Raw genomic sequence first — 22,871 nt, 5'->3', positions numbered from 1 at the left:
ACGGTATTTTAGCGCAATCTAGCCTATTAATTTTATGTAGATGGGATTTTACTACAACCAATTAGATGTAACATACCGATGAAAGATCTCTAAGTCTAGGAGTCAAGTTTTTTAGAAAATACATAGAAAGATAAATTGCACTTGCAGAAATTGAATGATAACAAGATATAGACCTCATGGATAGAGAAGAATTATAACTCATTCACTCGGTCAAGGACCAAGAAACAACTTGAATAAAAACATAGCCAGCTTTTCAAACCCAACAATAAAAGATTGAGAAACACCCAGAAAGCAGAAGAAAATTTACACAATAACAAAGAGGAGACCACAACTATAAATCATAAACAACAGAGCTTCATTATTCACCTAATTGTGCACATTATATCCTAAAGTACAAGCACATATCATACTTGACTACATTAGCAGTCAGCCAACTTCGGTATGATACAAATCAAAGGATTCCAGAACCAAGAGTCATTCTTTGCAAAAAAAAAAAAAAACAAATAGCATTAACTTTTACAATTATAACCAGTTGGAAGAGAAATTCAATCATTGAGATATACATGCGAGAGAATAAAGCTCAAAACCATTTCAGTTAACAGTACAACACATAGGAGAATTTATACACCGCGCCTTGCATACTTGAAAGAAGACATACAGTATAATAGTGCTTTCCATATTTACACTTGCTAACAAACATCCTCAGGAAGTTCCGAGCAACTAAAACCTCAATCACAAGAACAAGCATGGGCGTGCATCTCATACGACCACACAACAAATTGCCAATTTATACACTATCGCGAACTTGAAAAATAACATATTTATCTACATTTCTCTCGACAAATCTCAAGTGGAAAAAATGCACTTCTACAAGAACTTCTCAACGGACCTATATACATGCAAATGAATCAACTGTAAGCTCTACCTAGGTTAGATATGGTGACATCTTTACGAATGTTCCTGTTAAGTAGTAACTAGGACTGATACCCGACCTGATTCATAGATTCTGAAATTTAGTACCTGTAAATAAAATGAGCACAAGGTAAGTAATACGGTCATTGATTTCCCTGAAATAAATTAAATAAACATTAGTATTCCATCCAAAATCTAAGTGTAAAACTATGAGACACTTGGACTACATTTAAGGTTAGGAGTCTTCATAGTGCATTAATACTTGTAAGCACAGCCTATCAAAGTGCCAACAAAAACCCAGGGGTATCAAGATTAAAAAGGAGTAAACTTTACAGCACAAAAGTGCAAATAACCCTAAATCTTTAGTAGAAGGGTAAAAACAGCTGTTTTTTATATGGAACTTTTAGTGGAATGCATGAAATATGTATCATAGATGTCTTGAGTCCATTAAAATGGCAGACATATATCTGAAAGGTGTTATATTTCAAACAATAAAGAAGCAAGTAACATGTCAAATGAGTTACCTGACAAGAATACCTTGAAGAATCTGTCCAAGTTCTGATCCACGCGAATTGTAGGCCAAGCTTCAATGACCTTGCTCAATCCATTAGTGACTCTTATGATAGTAGATCAACTTTTATCAGTCTCAAAGAAATGGGCTACAGCAGTATAGAGCTGTTCTTCCTCGAATGGTTTTGAGACGTAGCCATCCATGCCACATCGTAGACATTCCTCATGAGTTGCTTGAATCACATCTGCAGTCATTGCAAGAATAGGTATGTGCCAATGATCATTTGCTCTGGTTTCCATACTTCGAATTTGCCTCGTGGCTTCAAAGCTGCAAAAGTTGCAGTTAAATTGTTAGAAACCAGTCGGATGCTTATATGAAACAAATGAAAGAGAGCCTGCCGTCAAACAGAATTATTAGTTTTTCCCATTTCCAAAAATAAGTACCAAGTAATATCAATTGTGAAATTGCTAGGCGATTTTACCTTCTTTTTTTCCCCTCCCTTTAAGAGAAGCTAAGCGATTTTATCTACCAAGGAGAAGGCAGAATTCCATGCATTAAGTTGGATAATCAAATGGGAAAGAAAGACGCATATGATAACTGTTGTGGGTCCAGCCCAAGATAAGACTCACATGAAGTCCACATGAATTAGAACTCTATCTAGAAGAGGATTTGGATGATCAATTTGAAATAGGAATAGGGTCGGAGAATTCTATATATGAAGAACCTATTTTTTGTTTTTATATGAACAGTAACCCAGCGGCTACAGTGCCTCTGCTACGGTACCCGAGAGAGAAACAATGGAGAGAAAGAAAAAAAATCAGATTCCGGATAGCTTGGGTGTCCGATTACAGTCATTCAAAAACCGTTGTCTTCAGAACGACGACGCCATCGAGGGTACGGTGTTGGTTTCTCTGCGGGAGTTAGAGATTTTTAGTGAGACGAGTTTTAGGGTTTTGGTGTCCTAAAAGGAACACTGTATCGTTCTCTTGTGATTTAATCCTCAAGTTCAAGTATAACTTGGAGGGATTGTACTCTTGATTCATAGTAGAATATATCTCTTTGGATTGCCCCGTGGACGTAGAGGCACGATTTGCCAAACCACGTTAAATCTTAGTGTTTGCTTGCTTGTGGTATTTTTATTGGTGTCGTTATTCGTTTAGTGTTTAATTCCGTAGGTTAATCTCCATAAAATTCCCAATAAGTGATATCAGAGCCCTGGTTCGAGGTGTGCTTTAGGATGGAAAATGAGAATTTTGGCACAATGATAAAATTGGATGGTTCCAATTGGCAAATATGAAAATCCAAGATGGAAGATATTCTGTATTGTAAAGATTTATATGACCCTATTGAGGGAGATGAAGCCAAGCCAGAAAAGATGACTGATAAAGAATGGGAGAATCAACACAGGAAGGCGATCGGTTATATTCGGATGTGGATCGACGTTAGTGTGTTCATCATGTATCGAGGGAGACTAATGCGAAGTCTCTTTGGAAGAAGCTTGAGGATCTCTACGAGCAGAAGACCGCGGGAAACAAAGCGTTTATTATGAAGCGGTTGGTGAACTTAAAATTCAAGTAAGTAACATAGCAGGGTACTTGAATGAGTTCAAGAGTTTGATTAATCAGTTAGCTATCATGAAGATGACTATTGATGATAAGCTACAAGCTTTATTGCTATTGGATTCTTTGTCAGACAGTTAGGAGACACTGGTTGTGACAGTCAGCAACGCAGCTCCAGATGGTGTATTATCGATGAATATAGCTACTAATAGTTTATTCAATGAAGAGACTCGGAGGAAGTCTACCAGCACAGATAACTTACAGGTACTTATCACGGAAAACAGGGGCAGGAGCAGGGACTAGTCCAGAGGTCGTGGCACATCCAAGGGCAGATCAAAGTCCAAAAGGAGAGGTTTTTATTGTGGGAAGCTAAGTCATATCAAGAAAAATTGTTGGACATTAAAGAAAGAACAAGCTGAAAACAAAAATGAGAAGAAAGCTGACAGTGATACTACAGCTATTTTGTCTGAGACTAATAATATTCTGATTTGTAGGGAAGAATACTGTATGCATGTTACAAGTCAGAATTCCTAATGGATAGTGGATACAGAGCTACATGTCATACTACCTCCAATCGAGATATTTTCACATCGTATAAAGCAGGTGACTTTAGCAATGTGAAGATGAGCAATACCAGCTACTCGAAGATTGTGGGACTTTGTGATATACACTTGCAGACAGATATCGGATGCACATTGATCTTAAATAATATGTGGCATGTTCTTAATTTGCGACTCAATTTGATTTCGGGTATTACTTTGAACCGAATAGGATATGAAATTCAATTTGGTGGAGGAAAATATAAGATCACCAAAGGCTCTCTTGTGGTGGCTAGAGGAAGCGTATGTTGCAATTTATACAAGACTCAAGTAAAGGCTTCATATGATGCTTTGAGCGTGGCTCAAGACGGTGACACTCTCAGTTTGTGACATAGGAGGCTCGGGCATATGAGCGAGAAGGGGTTGCAGATATTGGCAAAGAAGTCTCTCATTCCCTCTGTCAAAAGTGCGTCACTCACCCCTTATGATTATTGTTTGTTTGGCAAACAACATAGAGTTTCTTTTAGTAAGCCTTCTAAAAAAAGATAATATCCTGGATTTGATTTATTCTAATATTTGTGATCCTATTGAGATGGAGTCCTTAGGTGGTAATAAGTATTTTGTCATATTTATTGATGATGCATCACCGAAGATGTGGGTCTTCTTGTTGAGGACAAAGGATAAGGTGTTTTTAGTCTTCCAGCAGCTTCATACCATGATGGAGAAGCAAACATGAAAGAAGTTGGAAGTGTTTGCGAACCGATAATGGAGGAGAGTACACTTCTATTGAGTTTAGAGATTATTACTCCAAACATGGTATTCGGTATCAGAGGACAGAACCCGGCACACCGCGGCATAATAGAGTTGCAGAGAGGGACCATTGTGGAGAAAGTCAGATGCATATTAAAGATGGCGAAGTTACCTAAAAACTTCAGGGCTGAAGCTATTCGCATTGCATGCTATATAATCAACAGGTCTCCTTCATTTACTTTGGGTTTTGATATTTCAGAGAGTTTGGTCCGAAAAAGATATTTTCTATTCTCATCTGAAGATGTTTGGTTGCAAGGCGTTTGCACACATTCCGAATGAGAAGAGACAAAAGCTTGATGATAGAACGGTTCATTGCATCTTTCTTGGTTATGGAGAAGATGGGCTCGGCTACAAACTATGTGATTCAAAAAAGAGATAAATTATCAGACGAGCAGATGTGATTTTTAGGAGGATTAGACTATTACAGATATCAGGAGAGGAGCAGTCAGAGAGTGTTGTTAGTAAGATTTTAGATATGCCACCCGTTTCGTCTCCAGTACAGTTGCATCCTACAGATATAGAGCGGGTGCATGATGATGACGGTCAGATACCAGAGCAGGGAGAAGGTGATCAGGATCACGAGAAGGAGACTCCTCAGCAGGGTGAGCATCACCTGCAGCAGGAGTTTGCAAAGCCATAACTTAGGAGATCAGCTAGAAAGCATCGATCATCCATGAGATATCATCTTTCAGAGTATTCTTTGCTGACAGAAGAGGGGGAGCCAAAGAGCTTTCAAGAGACACGTACTCCTAAAGACAAGAACAGATGGTTTCAGGCTATGAAGAAAGAGATGAAGTCTCTTGAGAAAAACGATACTTATGAGTTAGTGGATGTGCCGAAGGACAGAAAAGCTTTAAAGAACAAGTGGGTGTTCAAGTTAAAGAATGATGGCTACAAAGAGATTCAGAAATACAAAGCCAGATTAGTGATGAAAGGTTTTGGTCAGAAAAAGTGCATTGATTTTAATGAGATTTTTTCACAGGTTGTGTAGATGACGTCCATTAGAGTTATTTTGGGGTTAGCAGCTAGTTTAGACCTCGACATTGAGCAGCTTGATGTGAAGACTGCATTCCTTCATGATGATTTGGTAGAGGAGATCTACATGGAGCAACCGGAGGGTTTTGAAGTGAAGGGAAAAGAACACATGATTTGCTAGTGGAAGAAGAGCCTCTATGGTTTGAAGCAGGAATCCAGGCCGTGGTACAAAAAATTTGATTCTTTTATGTTGAGTCATGACTATCGGAGGACAATTGCAGATTCGTGTGTATATTTCAGGAGAATTTCAGATTCTAGCTTCATTATCCTTTTGTTTTATGTGGACGATATGTTGATTGTTGGTCAGGATAGTTAAATAATCAGTGGGCTGAAGAAGGAGTTATTTACAACTTTTGAAATGAATGATTTAGGCTCGACATAGCAGATTCTTGGTATGAATATTGCTCATGACAAGAAAGCCAATAAGTTATGGTTATCCCAGGAGAAATATGTTGAACGACTACTTGATAGATTTAACATAAAAGATGCCAAGTCAGTCAGTACTCCTCTTACATATCATTTGAAGCTTAGCAAAAGTTTTGCCTGACTACAGATGAAGAAAAGAGTGAGATGAAGAATATTCCTTACTTCTCAGCTGTAGGAAGTTTGATGTATGTCATGGTTTGCACTTGGCCAAATATAGCTCATGCAGTTGGCGTTGTGAGTAGGTTTCTTTCTAATCTGGGGAAAGCTCATCGAGAAGGTGTAAAGTGGATAACAAGTGGGTGTTCAAGTTAAAGAATGATGGCTACAAAGAGATTCAGAAATACAAAGCCAGATTAGTGATGAAAGGTTTTGGTCAGAAAAAGTGCATTGATTTTAATGAGATTTTTTCACAGGTTGTGTAGATGACGTCCATTAGAGTTATTTTGGGGTTAGCAGCTAGTTTAGACCTCGACATTGAGCAGCTTGATGTGAAGACTGCATTCCTTCATGATGATTTGGTAGAGGAGATCTACATGGAGCAACCGGAGGGTTTTGAAGTGAAGGGAAAAGAACACATGATTTGCTAGTGGAAGAAGAGCCTCTATGGTTTGAAGCAGGAATCCAGGCCGTGGTACAAAAAATTTGATTCTTTTATGTTGAGTCATGACTATCGGAGGACAATTGCAGATTCGTGTGTATATTTCAGGAGAATTTCAGATTCTAGCTTCATTATCCTTTTGTTTTATGTGGACGATATGTTGATTGTTGGTCAGGATAGTCAGATAATCAGTGGGATGAAGGAGTTATTTAAATTTTTTTGACATGAAGGATTTAGGCTCGGCACAGCGGATTCTTGGTATGGATATTGCTCGTGACAGAAAAATCAAAAAAGTTATGGTTACCACAGAAGAAATATGTTGAACGGTTACTTGATAGATTCAACATGAAAGATGTCAAGTCAGTTAGTACTCCTCTTGCAGGTCACTTGAAGCTTAGCAAGAAATTTTGCCCGACTACAGATGAGGAAAAGAATGAGATGGAAAATATTCCTTACTCTTCAGCTGTATGGACTATGGAGTTTGATGTATGTCATAATTTACACTCGGTCAGATATAGCTTATGCAGTTGGCGTTGTGAACAGGGTTTTTTCTAATCCAGGAAAAGTTTATTAGGAATGTGTAAAATAGATCTTAAAATATTTGAAAAGCAGTTTCAAATTGTGTTTGAATATTAGAGGTTCGAAGGCAGTATTATATGGTTTTGCATATGCGGATATGACAGGTGATCTCGATCACAGGAAATCTACCTCAGGTTGGTTGTTCACTTTTACAGGGGAGCAGTATATTGGTAGTCCAAATTGCAGAAATGTGTTTCTTTATCTACAACAGAGGCGGAATATATTACAGCTGCAGAAGCCGATAAAGAGATGATTTGGTTGAAAAGATTTTTGCAGAAGTTAGACTTGCAGCAGGACAATTATCACATCTTTATTGATAGTGCTCTTGATTTGAGTAAGAATTCTACATTCCACTCCAGATGAAACACATTGATGTGAGATATCATTAGCTTAGAGAAGCCGTTGAGAAAGAGGAGCTAAAGTTACAGAACATTCACACAGATAAAAATCCATTAGATTTTTTAACGAATATCATTTCCAGAGAGAAGACCGAGTTGTATCGGCGATTGACCGACATGAATTCCCATTAAGGAGTTACAGATTGACATACCCCCTCGATGGGCTGGAGGGGGAGATTGTTATGGGTCTAGCCTAAGATAAGGCTCACATGAAGTCCACATGAATTAAAACTCTATCTAGAAGAGGATTTGGATGATCTATTTCAAATAGGAATAGGTTTGGAGAACTCTATATATGAAAAATCTGTTTTTTGTTTTTTTGTATGAACAGTAATCCGTCGGCTACAATACCTATGCTACAGTATCCGAGAGAGAGAAACAAGGGAGAGAAAGAAAAAGAAAGAAAAAAATTCAGATTCCGGATAGCTCAGGTGTTTGATTAAAGTGATTCAAAAGTCGTTGTCTTCAGAACGACGACGTCGTCGAGGGTACCGTGTTGGTTTCTTCGCGAAAGTTAGAGATTTTTAGTGAGACGGGTTTTAGAGTTTTGGTGCCCTAGAGCAAACACTGTATCTTTCTCTTGTGATTTAATCATCAAGTTCAGGTATAACTTGGAGGGATTGTACTCTTGATTCATAGTGGAATATTTCTCTCTAGACTGTCCCGTGGACGTAGGCACGATTTGCCGAACTACGTTAAATCTTGGTGTTTGCTTGCTTGCGGTATTTTCATTGGTGTCGTTATTCATTTAGTGTTTAATTCCGCAGGTTAATCTCCATAAAATTCCCAACACTAACTTATACCTATTGATATTTATTTAATTGTTTTTAGTTAATTTTAGTTTACTGAAAAAACAATTAGTGGGATAAGCCCTATAATTGAGAAAAGAAAGTTTCCGTAAAGAGAGAAATAACACGTTTCCACAAAGATTGCAACTGAAACAAGCAAATCTCAAGAAGGGAAAATCGGCAAATAATTTAATCAACTGCCACAAGGAATAAGAATAAATACCCATCCATCTCTGGCATCTGAACATCCATAAAGCAAGCATCGAACTTGTGAGGGGGCTGGAGCAATTCAATAGCGACCTTCCCACTTTCTGCACATGTTACAATAGCTCCATACTTCTTCAAAGCCCCAGCAGCAACCTTGCGATTGACTATATTGTCATCAACAACCAGAATCTGCTTCTCCCTCAATAGGCTTTGAAGTACCACAGCTTGTTTCCGAGGTGTTTTACCAAAAGCCCTTCTTAGACAAGCGACCATCATACTTAGTCGGAGAGGCTTTATCATGCTATCAACATATCCTGCTGATTTGAGCTCATCAACCTCGAGAGGATTTAAAGAGGTTGCTAGTAGAAACATCTTTGGGAAATCATATTGAGGCTTCAATTTCCCATTTTGTTGTAGCTCTCTGAAAGGACGAGGGAAAGCCATGCCCAATTGCTTGCCCCAAGCTTCCTTGTCAACTAGCACCATGTCTATATGCTCAGCTCTGAAGGAGAAATAGACATCCACAAAAGCTTAAGGAAAATATTCATGGTATTCTATTAGAAGTTAGATTGCTCTGACAATGCTATATGAATTGATTAAAGGTACATTAAGAAGATAACTTTCATCACACTTATCCTATGGAACATATTCTACTATAATTGCACCATTGTCGATATATGACTATCACCATTCAAGATTTACCATGAAATCAAAGCCTAGCAACAATTTTAACTTCTAAGTAATCAAGTGTCAGTAGAACAGATGATGAAACCAGAACCCACTGGCTCTAAAGTTTGGTGCCTACTATTATTTTATGTATGTAATGATTGGCTCCCAAGTTTGCTCTCCATTACCGATTCACCTGTTTGATATACTAACACCATCTGTTCATTGTACAAACATTCTTGAACATGTTGTACTCATACCACCTGTTCGGTATTGAATTATTACTGTGGTCGTGATATGAGGAGATTTCACTTTGAAGTATTTTTTACATGACTTTTCCAGGCAGTTACCATATATCAAGTTATCATATATGCATTTTCATATGAAACATGACCAATAAGTTGTATGATATCTAAATTTGACGAAGTTGATGGAATATTTTAAGACAGTTTTAAGAATAGTTATGCTCTATATACTCGAGTACTGAATGATAAGAGTAAAAAAGGTTGCAGGTAAAATGGATAAGTGCAGATATATTAAAAAACGAGATAAGAAAAATGTAATTACAAGAAGTTAGGAATGTCATGAGACGAAAAAAAGGCAATGCACAAATATTATAGAACTTATCCGCATTCAGTTTAATCAACTTGTAAATGATTATGATGATGATGAAGCAACAATAAATTTTTTATTCGTTATGCGATAACCTACTAACAATTTATAATTACAAGAAGTTAGGAGCGTCATGAGGAGACAAAAAAAGAGGCAAAGTACAAATATTTTAGAATTTATCCGCATTCAGTTTAATCGACTTGTAAATGATGATGATGATGAAGAAAAGATAAATTCTTTATTCATTATGCGATACTCTACTAACAATTTATATATGCAAATTTTGAATTTGTGCTGATATCTATTTGTCTCACAACTCACGTGTTTCATTTGATTCGGAGTGGAATTAGTCAGTTATCTTTTCTCAAGATTTATGAATTTTAGTTATAATAGAGTTTGTCAAACAATTTGAGATAAGGAAGGTGATGAACTGAGCTGAAAAGGAAAATAAAAAGTCTCCAATCCCTTTAGTATATCTCCTTATTTCTTTTATTGGAGATCTCATTACATGAGTACTGAGATTTTCTTAGGCTCATAGGATTTGCAACAAATGGTTTTGCATTTCTAAGGCACAACACAAGACTAAGTGAGGCGGTCTAAAGCTGAAAAACACACAAACACAGAAAACAAAGTGTCAACGTAGAAAAATGTCAATTCCCAAGAAAATTTACCTTGAGTTGCAAGCATCCAATATGCAAGAGATCGCAGATTCTTCATCCATGGCAATGTCCACTTGTACTCCTAATCTTTGAAGATGATACTTTGTAACCTCAGCACGAATACCTCTACCATCAACTACTAATCCTCTCATCCTACGGAAATCGGACACATCTTGGTCAGGGTCATGTCTCTTCAGGTCTGCTGAATTCTTCCGTCCTTCCATGAGAACAGCTGTGAATGAAAAGGTGCTACCAATCCCAGGCTTACTAACAAACCCCATTTCCCCACCCATCAAGTTCACCAAACACTTGCTTATGCTCAAGCCTATTCCTGTTCCCCCATGAGTCCGTGAAGTTGAACTATCAGCTTGCATGAAGGGCATGAAAATGCGGCTCTGAGCATCTAGAGGTATTCCAATACCAGTGTCTTCGATCGTCACCAGCAAGTTGATTGCATCACTACCTTCACCTGAGAAATCCAAAGTTTGAAAGTTCTCCCAGCTCTTACATCCGTCCACTACCTCATACCCACTCAAAGTGTTGCCAGCTTCATGTGAGCTTTTCAGTTCCTTCACTAGATGCACTGAAACAAAGATATGCCCTTTTTCTGTGAACTGGAAATGTCCAACCAAAATAACAGGTTTCAGTGTCATATTGTCGGAATAAAAAATCCTGCAAATGACAAATATACTAAAATATAAGAAACCTTCACAGAATTTCCAACAAGATTTGTGATGATCTGTCTGAACCGACTAGGATCCCCGATAAGAACCTCTGGTACATGCTCGGAAACATATGCAGCTAACTGCTCATTTTGAAAGGATATCAAAATTAGAATTTTTGAATCTTAAACTATCAAAGAAAATAGTATATCATGCAGTTTTAGCTATATGTACCTCTATGCCCTTAGCCTGTGACTTGTCAGAAAATATCGAGAGCACACTGTCAAGGACATCACGAACATCAAAAGGAACAGCCTCTAGTTCAAGCCTACCGGACTCTATCTTAGCCTGGTCGAGTACCTCATTTATTAGAGCTATTAGAGATTTTCCACTAGCCTGAGCTGTCATTGCAAAATCTTGTTGGGTTGCATCGAGATTCGTGTCCATCAGCATTTGCAACATACCTAATAAGAATAGAAGTGCAATAATAACTCATTTTCTTTATTGCTTCACTGTCTACTCTACAGCAGGCAAGAGAAAAATAATTACACATACCTAAAACGCCATTCATTGGAGTTCTGATTTCATGGGAGACAGTAGCCAGGAACTGCAGTGAAAAACAAAAGCAGAGCCAAATATTCAACTAAAGAAGGCATAACCAATAAAAAGGCCATGACTCACGATGCAATAAATTTAAAAACAAAAAAGGTTACGAGTAGTTTACCTGTGACTTTGCCACGTCAGCAGCTTCTGCTCGAACTTTAAGCTCCCTCATTTCATGGTAGTCATCTTCAACCTGTTCAATTCGGATAATAGCTTGATGAAATATATACGCGACAAGCAAAACAATCACTCCAACCCCTACAGAAGCAGTTATAGCAGACCAAGGCCATGGAGGCTCTTGCTTGAACCTAAAATCACAGAAAAATAAATCTAAATTAGATTAAGCTAATTCCATTTTTGGATTAAATACAGGCTTATGAACGAGAACAGATACCTGCAGTGCATTTCATGCCTTCGAGTGGGATCCCCGAAATCCAAACTACTAACATGCAACTCACTAGCACCACTGCCTACAGGGCCATACATCCTAATAGGCATAGAAGAATTTGTTGTATCGTAGACATTAACAATGATTGTTTGCTTGCTAGCAAGCTGTTGAAGGAGCCTCTCGACCAAGGATGGAACATCAAATGATGCACCAAGATACCTATACAAAAATAATATAATAAGAAATAACTAAAAATTGAGTTGAGCTAGGATTATATTAGTAGTATCCAATTTGTCCATAAAACCTAAACCGCTTGATGTGATGTAATACACATGAATTACCTAGAAATAAAATTTCAAAGGACGTGTTTGAATCATGTACAAGGGGGGGAAATTAAGCAATGTAACATTGATTTTGACAAGATATGAAACAATGTTGAAATCCTTTGAAGTTTTATTACTACATAGCTGATGTGTGGTATATTACAGCCAATGGTTAATTTTCAGTTTTGAAATTTTGAATTTTAAATTTGGGTTGATATCACCCACAAACTGGATACTATTAATAGTGCTACTAGTAGCGTAGCTCAACTCTTAAAAAGTCACAAAAAAAGTGACACAAAGATCGTAACATGTTGAATGAACCAGGAAAGTTACCCAACAGTAGCTTCAATACACTCTTCTGGTGTAGCATTTGGAGGAAGGTCGGTGTTATAAACTGCGAATGTGAGAACCACGCCTAGGTTGTTGGACTTGAGAAGATTAAAAGGAGAGGTTAGGACCCCCTTCCCTGATGCTCTAGCCCTCATTATGTTTTCCCTGTCTTCCTGTGCGCAAACAGAAAATATTATGGGCATTAATATGTTGATGGTTGAATTAAGCTTTTTATGATGATGCAGCTATTAATTAATGATGGGTAAGCATATAAGTAGCTTTATTCATCTAATTGAGGGTTGAACTTGTGGTCCTTCGTCTACAATCCAAGTCACTGCAAAGTATGCAGCATATAAGCTTAGAATCTCATTCACTATAGCCAGTATTACGGGGTATATTGCTACTGCTTAAAATCAGTTGCCAATTACTGCATACTCTCACAATTCTGAAGCTTCCTACAGAAGGATAACTTCTACAGGGAGTATATGGAATCAAATCTGATCAGTATTTTTGTGCTCCAACAGTTTCACTCAACATTCAATCTTCTCAGTCATTTTGATCTTCTTGCTTCTTACAAAATCTTCCCTTATGTCTTGCCATTGTCAAACCAACTCGAATGAAACTATGATTTATTCAATTTTGAGTCAACTTTTTAACTTATGGAGTATTAAAAAGAATTTTTTCTGTTTTAGAAAGACTTTTCGAGCAACTTTTTGAAAAGTAAGAAAATCTTTTTGACAAAAAGAGTTTCAGTTAACATATGGTTGAAGTAAGAAAGTAATATATCCTCTTAAGGCCAAGTCAGATTTATAAAGAAAAAATTATCTTCAAGTGTATCACTTCTACGGTACTATTGCTCTTAAGCTCCTTCCACCAATAGACTATGGAAGTCAGTTTAAAACAATTAGGCCAATGACTTAAAGGTAGCATTACCTTTCACAACTAACCAGAGTAAATATCACATTTTTACTCAATACGGCTCAATTCACTCACTCAAAAGATAATAAAAGCCAAGTACGAACACAGGTTCCTACACATGGTAAAATTAATCTAGGAATGTAAATACTTGATTTCAAAGGTTCCCAAACAAAGACAAGTTATTTTTAGATACAAAAAAATACTCTTGGTTACAGACTAGCTCATTCAAGCCCCAAGTTCTAACATATGATAAAATTAATCCAGGAATGATATAGTTGACTTGATAGGTTTGCAGACAAATATGAGTTACTTTTATATACAAAAGAAAACACTTGTTCACCCTAGCTCGTACCAGTTCTAAGGTGCTTGGTACGACAAGAGGTGTCATCATTTGAAGGCTTGCGGTAAGCGCCCACAAAGGAGGAATTTCTTCCTTCTAAATAGGGCAAAGGGTTCAGCCAATAGAAATAAACAATTAAAAAAAAGAAAGAGAATTGGTGATTTATGTATAAAAATGTACATTGTGTCTACAAAGGTGGCTCTTGAAAGTTCATCTTTTCTTCTCTTTTGTGTGTTGTTGTTGTCGTTGCTGTTGGCTTTCTTTTTTTTTTTTAATTGTGTGTGTGTGTGTGGCGGCAATGGTTTGGGGGGTGGGGGTTGGGGGAGGGGGAAGTGTACAATATACATTACATTAATAACTTGTAAAATAAAGTCTACTGATAACAAACTTATTTATATAATAATCACAAACATAAATTTTAACAATAGTCCATAATTCTGTGTGGTCTCATTTTTTGATACCTCTGTATGATTTTCATCCAAACCACAAGGTTGTTCTTAAGCATTATAAGTAACTATGAATGATCTCTCTTTTTGCATGTAAAATGAAATCATAAACATGTATTTACCTTGCCAGACATCATATCAATGGATACAATGTGAGACACAGTTTCCTGGGAGAATATTACGGGTGCATACTCTTCTTGAACTGGTGAAGGATCAAGCTTCTCAGGTATGTAATCATCCTGAACAGGAGATTGATCCTCAGTCTCCATTTTCTTTATTTTCAATCCATGTTGCTTCTCAAATTGCTCTCTTTGTGAATGAGGCACTTTTAGAGCATAGGCCACACCACTAATTAGCGGTCTCTCAAATGATGTTCTTGCTGTGTACTCCGCAAATGTTTTCTAAAAAAAAGATATATTGACTCAGAAAGTTACATTCTTTCAATATAAGAGGTAAGAGACAAATAAAAAGAAAAGCTTTGTTAAGTTGAGTGCATCAGTTAGTCTGACAGTTAACGATAACATGATAATGGAATTTTGCTGACGTGTTTGCAAATCTCAGGATATCTTGTTGAATTTGAGTAGAATATATAATCAATGTAACAGATTCCTTGAATATCTTGTTGAATTTGAGTAGAATATATAATCAATGTAACAGATTCCTTGAAACTGTAACCAATAGGGGTGGTACCTCGACCTGGAAGAATAAACTTTTTGCAAGAAGTAATGGCTTCATGGCCTCTCTTTAATTTGAAGTGAGTTCTTATAGAGAAAGGTCGAATCCATTTGTTACCTCTTATTTCTTAATGATAAGGATTTGTGCTCCTCATAAGTAGAGTTTATTAACATTACTGGTGTTGTCTAAATTTCAAAAAATATAAAGAATCCCAGACATATTTCATAACTATCATAGGTAAGAGTTTCATTCTTACAGGAAACAGTTGTATTCTTACAACTAGTAGTTTTATTTTCTCACTGATTAGACTTGTAACCCTTATTGGTAAGGATTTTCGAATGCATTTCACATATGTAGGAGTATTCTTTCTACTCATAAAGAGCCTCACAAAAGACGCTTCCGATTAATATCATATGCTCACAAATCCTAATTGTAAAAGTTCTATCCTCACACGTAGTTTGACTTGTCTGTTTAATTCGAATCCACTAAAAGAAGGTGAGTTGTATTTCTTACCTACATCTAAGAATCTCATTTTAGCGTTGAGAGTCTACCCTTACTGGTAAGGGAAAAAAATCCTGACAGAATTCTAGTGGAAAAGTTACACTGTTACCTATGTGGGTGTATTCTTCCTGCATGTAAGAACTATATTTATCCTACATTAAAAACATGCTCATCCTGACCTACCCATTAGAGCTTCAAAGAGTACACATGCACACATACAAAGAAGGTTCAGGCATTCTAGCAGTTTCAGCCAGTCAACTTAGCCAAATTCTAAGGGGGGAAATCATCTTAACAAGAAAACATAGAAAACTAGCTGGTTTTAAAAAAGTAATTTAGATCATTACACATTCTTTGTATAAATGAGCTTCATAACTTAAGCAACCTTAGAGAGGTCATCAAAATCAGACAAATATTTAGAATATAAGATATATGAAGCTATAATGTTTTGCCAAATCCAATGAAAATGAAACAAACCATAAATTACATGAGAAATTCAAAGAAGATGAGAACATCAGTACCTGATCAATGGCAGAAGGGTTCTTTCCATGATGAAAAGTAGACACTAATATGGCCAGTGCATGCACATGGTTCATACTCACATTAAATTGATCTTGCAACATCCGTGCTCTCTCATCACACATAGTTGCAAGATTCTCTTTCCTCCTCGAGATAATGCTAGCATTCATGCTAAAAAATAACCACACAGATACCATAACCCCCATAGAGAAGCCTAGAAGCAAAAGTTTCTTCCTCCATCAAAAGGGAAATAAAGAAGACAGTTATTATTCATATAACTCTAACCTCTCTTAACTAGAGATTAGGAGGATATTATAAAATAGGTATGAGATAAAATCATATCCAATTACATCTCACGATATCTCATAATATCTTCTAAATCTAAAGACCAATAATATCTAACACTCCCCTCAAGCTGGAGCATATATACTATATATGTCCAGCTTGTTACAAATGGGAACAAAACACCTAGTTGTAAGAGCTTCGATGATGTCATCTTTGTTCGAAATACTAGAAGACGTCGGCAATCAGAAGATTATAGTCACAACCACAACCAGTAGAAATCCTAGGAGGGTATGCCACTAGAAAAATTCCTAGGTGGGTCAGCCAATAGAAACCGTAGGCGGGTAAGCTAGTACCAACTCTAGGTGGGCTTACCCACCTAGGGCTTCTACTGGCTGACATGCCTAGGGTTTCTACTCACATACTGGCCCAGGTTTTCTTCTACTAGCATACCCACCTAGGATTTCTTCTACTGGCATACCCGCCTAGGGTTCTATTGGTTGTGACTATAATTTTTTGATTGTTAATGTCTTCAAGTATTCCGGACAAAAATGACATGACCAAAGCTCTTGCAACTAGCTGTTTTGTTTCCATTTGTAACAATCTAGGCCTATATAGTACATATGGTCCAGCATAATAAGGAGTGTTAGATATTATTGGTATTTAGATTTAGGAGATATTATGAAATATTGTGATATGTAATTGGAAGTGATTTTATCTCATACCTATTTCGTGATATCATCCTAATCTCTATTTAAAAGAGATTAGGGGCATATGAATAATAATCTTTTGCCTTTTCTATTTTCTCTAGCTAGGCATATATAGTATATATGCTCTGATACCACGTAGAGAAGTAGAGAAAACAAAGTTATTATTCATATAACCCTAACCTCTCTTAAATAGAGATTAGGAGTATATTATAAAATAAGTATGAGATAAAATCATAGCCAACCACATCTCATAGTATCTGATAATATCTCCTGATCTAAATACCAACAATATCTAATACCTTTGAATTTTGTTGCTGGGGATCTTGTTGTTTCTTCTGTTGTTGCTGCTTTTGCTCCTGCCGATTCGATGACTTCCTCAATATTCCACGAAGAACAAAACCTTTGAAAAAAATCACCACCACAAACAAGACTAACCAATGTAATTTTCCCAAAATGTTATGAAGACTTTCAAGATACACTTTTATGCCCTTTAACAATCCTCTTGGGCGCAATACACTTCGTGACTCCTGTGAACATGATGCATGAAAGTAGCAATCAGTGTAATAAACATAATGCCTCTTCTCCCTTTTTAGAAGATTGTATCCGTATGGTCAGCTTTCAAAAAATAAATAAATAAAATAAAATAAAAATGTAACACATTACTTCACACATTTGTTTAGATTCTCAATGAATGTCAAACCATTGTTCAAAAAAGGAGGCAGGAATCTTCTCAGTTTTATTCCCATGGTGAAATAGGGAAGAATAACAATTCTTGTACAAAAACGGCAGTGCATAACTTCATATATAACTTCAAAAGGTAAATAATGAATTAATTATCCTAAATTAAGATCATTATTCATTATACTTTATAGAAAGTGTTTTGCAAATTTGCAAATCAATTTTGTCCATTAATATAAGATCATTATTCATTATACTTTATAGAAAGTGTTTTGCAAATTTGCAAATCAATTTTGTCCATTAATATCCTATGACAGTAATTTGAAATTTATAGAAAGTGTTTTGCAAATTTGCAAATCAATTTTGTCCATTAATATCCTATGACAGTAATTTGAAATTTATAGATTATAGAGCTGCACAGGCATATCTGGCATTATTGACTACATTTATTTCTGCATATGTATGTCATATAAGAAAATTTTGAGAGAAAACACAGAGCTCAGACACCATATTTTGTGGGTTAGCATACTAGAAAATCAAATAATAAGTCTAGGATTTGTTCAGTTACATTTATTTACTGAACATCTTTCAATCATTTACACCTCCCTTTCCAACTTGACAGCTGATTTTGAATCTGTAGGGTAATTTATTAAACTAAACAAAGACAAATTTTTATCCATCATTGCAGGTTTTCTGAACACAACACTACACAAAATGAGCCAATGGGATAACAGCAAAAGGTCCAGGATAAGGCAAGCTCAGCCAAAGCCTCAAATGACATGCAACAAGTGGTATCTAGAAACGAAGGGAAGGAAAATTAAGATAAACAAAGGTCATAACAATCATCATGATCACCACAACAATCTAAGGCTTTTCTCATTTAAATAGTTAGCAAGGAGCCCATAACCAAGAATTTTCTAAAAACAATGATGAAACTTCTAAAATATGATGCAGACCTGAAAGTAGCCTTCTAAGAGTAGCAGCAAATACCTGGCTGAGGGCAACTATAAGAAAGTGACCATCTTAACTTTTGAAAATAACTATTATGCCAAACTGAATATTTGCTTAATAGCTTACACTATGGTGCAACTTCCAAACATAAGGAAAATATTATCTTATACGTCAATTTATTTCATTTAACACGGTCGAGAGAAAAAAACATTCTACTGAATTAATACACAAGCAAAAACAAGTTGAAACAAAAATGTTTTGCAAGAAATAAAATACTGGAGAGAGTACAGACCTTTAGAAGCATAACATCAGTGTCCCCCGTAGAAGGTATGATATCTTCCAAGGCGTGGTCCATTTCGTGCCCATCCATAGGTGATGAACGTTTTAACTTTTCCAAAATAAATCCATCTAACAGTGGGCACTGATCTTGTTGGCTTTGCAAATGGTCCCATTTAGAACAGAATCCATCAATAGCTTGAGATATGCTAGTATTGACTGGCATCTCAGTCAAAATGGTCCCATTTAGAACAGAATCCATCAATAGCTTGAGATATGCTAGTATTGACTGGCATCTCAGTCATGGACTTGTCCAAGCATTTGGTAAACGATTTCTGCAACACAAGAAAGGTGTAAATAGGGAAGATAGATAAACAGTAAGGCACCCTAAATTAAACTAGAAAAATCTAACATTTCACAAGTGATTGGCGTTTCTGCATAGCAATACCATATTTTAATGTCACTAGTCATAATCTCAAAATTAAACATGTGTGAGCCAAGTTATAGATGCCTTATTTATTGCAAAGAGGTCTTAAAAATGCAGAAACGAGATGCAAATGACAGATTTAAGCTGGGCTCTAAATTGTAAAGACAAATGCACTTGAACCTGGGCTCTAAATTGTAAAGAAAAGGCCAGTCCTAAAGATTTAAGCTGCTGGATGAACACACATCAAATTGCAACACTAAAATAAAGGCCTTTGCACACTCATTTCTGATGATATACTATTCTTTTTACCCAAGTAGATGTTTGGGATGAAAGTTGATATTTTCATTGATGTATCATTACAACTTTAGTCGTTACAATGAAAACAAAAAAGATAGTCTTTTTATAAGACTCTTACACAATGAAAACAAAAAAAAAATTATAACTCTCGTCAAAACAAATGCAACGGATGTTTATCTCCCGCTACTTGCATGGGATCTTTGTCTGTGATGGGGATGTTGATATCCGTGGACTACCAAACGATCAGATCAATCCGGAGTTTCGTTGATTCGCGAATGAATCAAGAAACCGAAGCGATTATCTCAGCAACATCGTTTATGTAAATAGGATATTTATCGTCTTCTCTCCGTCTCGAACTGTGTTCGGAGACCTATAGGCAATTTTTGACGCCTACAGTAGACCCTACATATTGTCGTACGTTTATGTAAATAGGAAAAGATGAAGCCTGTTTTCTCAGATATTTCTGACGTGTGCACTAGTGCCTTCCAACTATAAAATGCCTTACAAAAACTAGAAATAAGAATACCCAATAGCAAGGTTAAATTGCTCCTCTTCAACTTCCTCATCACAATATTATTTCTACCACTTTCTCGGAGAATGTATGTAGTCTATGATTTACTAGTAGATGAGCCCTTTATGTGTTCAATCAAGAAGCAAGGTTATTCTGCTTTATATATGCATACTGCCCCCAAAAAAAATAATGTAAAATGTACTTTGGTCTTTGGCAACGGGTGTTGTTGCGTAGAACAAACAATAACATAACCTAGTTTAAGGCCTCATAACGATAAATATAAAAGGTGTAGATGAGATGTTTCTTCGCAAAAAATGTCTTTTAACGTCTGAAATAGCAATAATATCTTATCCCTTGGAGAATTCTTGAGCACAACAAAAATAGTGTAGACCATGAATTATGGAAGAGTTTTCGGTAGCTGTAGGCACTCAAAAATGCAGTAGCAGCATGATGTTTTCCATGTCAATTATGCCTTGCTTATTCTCCAGTCTTATGGTTTGAGGACCTCAAATAATTACCGTACCATCATTTTAGTTATTTCAATTTGATTTTCTTGGGTCATACAATTTCTAAATCACCTAGGAGGTTTTCTAGAGTGGAAATCCATCAAGATCATGCTCATCCAAGAGTCTATGAAGCTGGAAATGAGGGTCTCGTTGGAATCAAATAATATGCAAGAAAAGTGAAGAAAGATAAGGAAAAAGAATACATCAACCGCATCTTGCTCGCTCCAAATACTTCCAGAAGCAACATAATCAGTATACAGTTCAAAGTGACCAAATTACGAACCAAATCAAAAGAGAAAGAACAATACCTGACCCATTGTTGACAATAGAAACAGCAAAGCCTGAAGCTGATTGCTTTTAAGATTAAAATGCTCCAGTGAGACCTGAGCTTTCTCCTCAACTTCAACTCTCCCCTTGCCTTTCTTCCACCAAAACCCACAATCTTCAACTCCACAAAAAACCCATAAAGAACCAAGAACACACATCACAGCCAAAAGAGCCAGAAAGTTGAGCCTCCATCTCACACACTCATGGCATTCTTTAACTCTACTCCTACTTCCAGCCATTCTAACAATAACCCACTTTGGTATCCTCAGAAGAATCTGAGAAGAACTCATGAAAGACCCAACACTTCAAAAAAAAACCCCAAATGACATAACCAAGCCCAGTAACTTATCATCAAGGAGAGATCTTTTTGTTGGTTTCCAGGTCAAGAACTCATCAAGGCTACACCTTTATATCAAACCATCAAGGGTCTGAAACTCTCTCAGAGCTGGGGACACAAAAAGAACTGTGGGGGTTCACTCCTCTGCCCTCTAATTTCTCTTCCTCCTCTCCTCTCCTTCTCCTTAACTGAACAGTCTCCAAAACCCTATCAAGTTTGCACCTTTTTTAAAACCACTACTACAGAAATCTCAAAGAAAAGCTAGCTTGGGTTTTTTCTCAATCTGGGCTGGAATCATTGAGCAAAAATAAAGCTGTCTCTCTCTCTCTCTCTCTAGCTCTAGCTCTCTCTCTCTCTAGATATCTCTCTCCTTCTAAAGAGAGGAAGTTGGTATGGGTCATTTGCTATTTAGGTGTTGGACACATCATTATCTCATCATCTTGGTGGGGGCTAGTAAGGGGAAGATTACAGAGAGAAAAGTTCGAAAAAGGAAGATAAAACTGAGAAAAAATAAAGTAAATGAGGCCAAATTCTTGTTTTCCTATCTGTTTTTTTGTGAAAAAGTGATGAGAGTGAGGGAGCCTGTAAAAAAACAAAGTGAAAAAGAAAAAAAGATGAGAAAAGATTGCAGGTGTGGAAACAGGAATCTCAAAGGATAAAAAAGAGGGGGACCATGTTGTTTTGTTTTAATTTTTTTAGTATTTAGTTTTTTTTCCCTCTAGCTTTTGCTTTTTTGTCAGTGAAAGGGACTTCACCATTGGCTAGTGGCTACACTAAAAGATGCATGTTTCAGTATTATATATATTAGGAAAACAATAAGGAAAAAAAAAGTTTTTTTGAAAAATTGAAAATTTTGAGTTCTAGAGAGAGAAAGAGAAACAGGGGAGAGAGAGAGAGAGTGCACACTGTGACAGTGTCACGTCCAAGCTGGCTGCTCAGTGCCCCATCCTCAGTCTCTCCTCCTAGCTTTTTCGGTACACAGCAGAAAAGGTGACCTAGGCGTAATAAATGGTTACGATTAATAAGTTGTGGCTGGGGTACAACAGAGCTTAAAGTTTTCCAAGGGCTACTGGGTCTTATTATAGTCTTACCCTGCTCTTTTGAATTTTTTTTTTCTGATGCGCAAATGGGAGGAGGAAAATAAAAATAAAAAGTACGCCCGGTTGAATTTTGATCTACGGTTAGGTGCATTAAATTCGTACATTGGACCTAAGCTAATGTAGCAACAAAGATTCTCTCGTGATGAAAAGTAATGCGGATGGTTGTACTCAGGTAGGGGTGTCCAAAAAGCCCGGAGCCCGGACCCGGCCCGGTGTCCGGCCCGGGCCCGGCCCGGTCGTGCGAGGAGGAAAATAAAAATAAAAAGTACGCCCGGTTGAATTTTGATCTACGGTTAGGTGCATTAAATTCGTACATTGGACCTAAGCTAATGTAGCAACAAAGATTCTCTCGTGATGAAAAGTAATGCGGATGGTTGTACTCAGGTAGGGGTGTCCAAAAAGCCCGGAGCCCGGACCCGGCCCGGTGTCCGGCCCGGGCCCGGCCCGGTCGTGCCCGGGCCCGGGCCC

The 22,871-nt window shown here is 36.9% G+C and overlaps 2 protein-coding genes across 3 annotated transcripts; both read right to left on the bottom strand.

The window, feature by feature from the left end:
* Window positions 490-16,240, bottom strand: LOC109820021 (probable histidine kinase 5). 2 transcript variants are annotated; one of them, XM_020386061.1, is made up of 12 exons: window positions 16,004-16,240; window positions 14,432-14,710; window positions 12,609-12,778; window positions 11,959-12,171; window positions 11,686-11,872; window positions 11,517-11,568; window positions 11,196-11,425; window positions 11,006-11,104; window positions 10,312-10,913; window positions 8,379-8,864; window positions 1,437-1,750; window positions 490-1,020 (listed from the first exon to the last, which is right to left on the bottom strand). In XM_020386061.1, the coding sequence occupies exons 1-11, from the start codon at window positions 16,205-16,207 to the stop codon at window positions 1,543-1,545; spliced, it is 2,730 nt and encodes a 909-aa protein (XP_020241650.1). In that variant the 5' UTR covers window positions 16,208-16,240; the 3' UTR covers window positions 490-1,020; window positions 1,437-1,542. The 2 variants fall into 2 exon arrangements, with proteins under 2 accessions (XP_020241650.1, XP_020241651.1); XM_020386062.1 differs by having other exon boundaries at window positions 1,450-1,750.
* On the bottom strand, window positions 17,269-21,879 carry LOC109821004. Its single transcript, XM_020387199.1, has 4 exons — window positions 20,948-21,879; window positions 19,138-19,233; window positions 18,915-19,067; window positions 17,269-17,520 (listed from the first exon to the last, which is right to left on the bottom strand). The coding sequence occupies exons 1-4, from the start codon at window positions 21,254-21,256 to the stop codon at window positions 17,269-17,271; spliced, it is 810 nt and encodes a 269-aa protein (XP_020242788.1). The 5' UTR covers window positions 21,257-21,879.

Source organism: Asparagus officinalis, chromosome 8, assembly GCF_001876935.1.
Source record: "Asparagus officinalis chromosome 8, Aspof.V1, whole genome shotgun sequence".
NCBI lineage: Eukaryota > Viridiplantae > Streptophyta > Magnoliopsida > Asparagales > Asparagaceae > Asparagus > Asparagus officinalis.
This window is presented reverse-complemented; position numbering and strand designations above follow the sequence as displayed.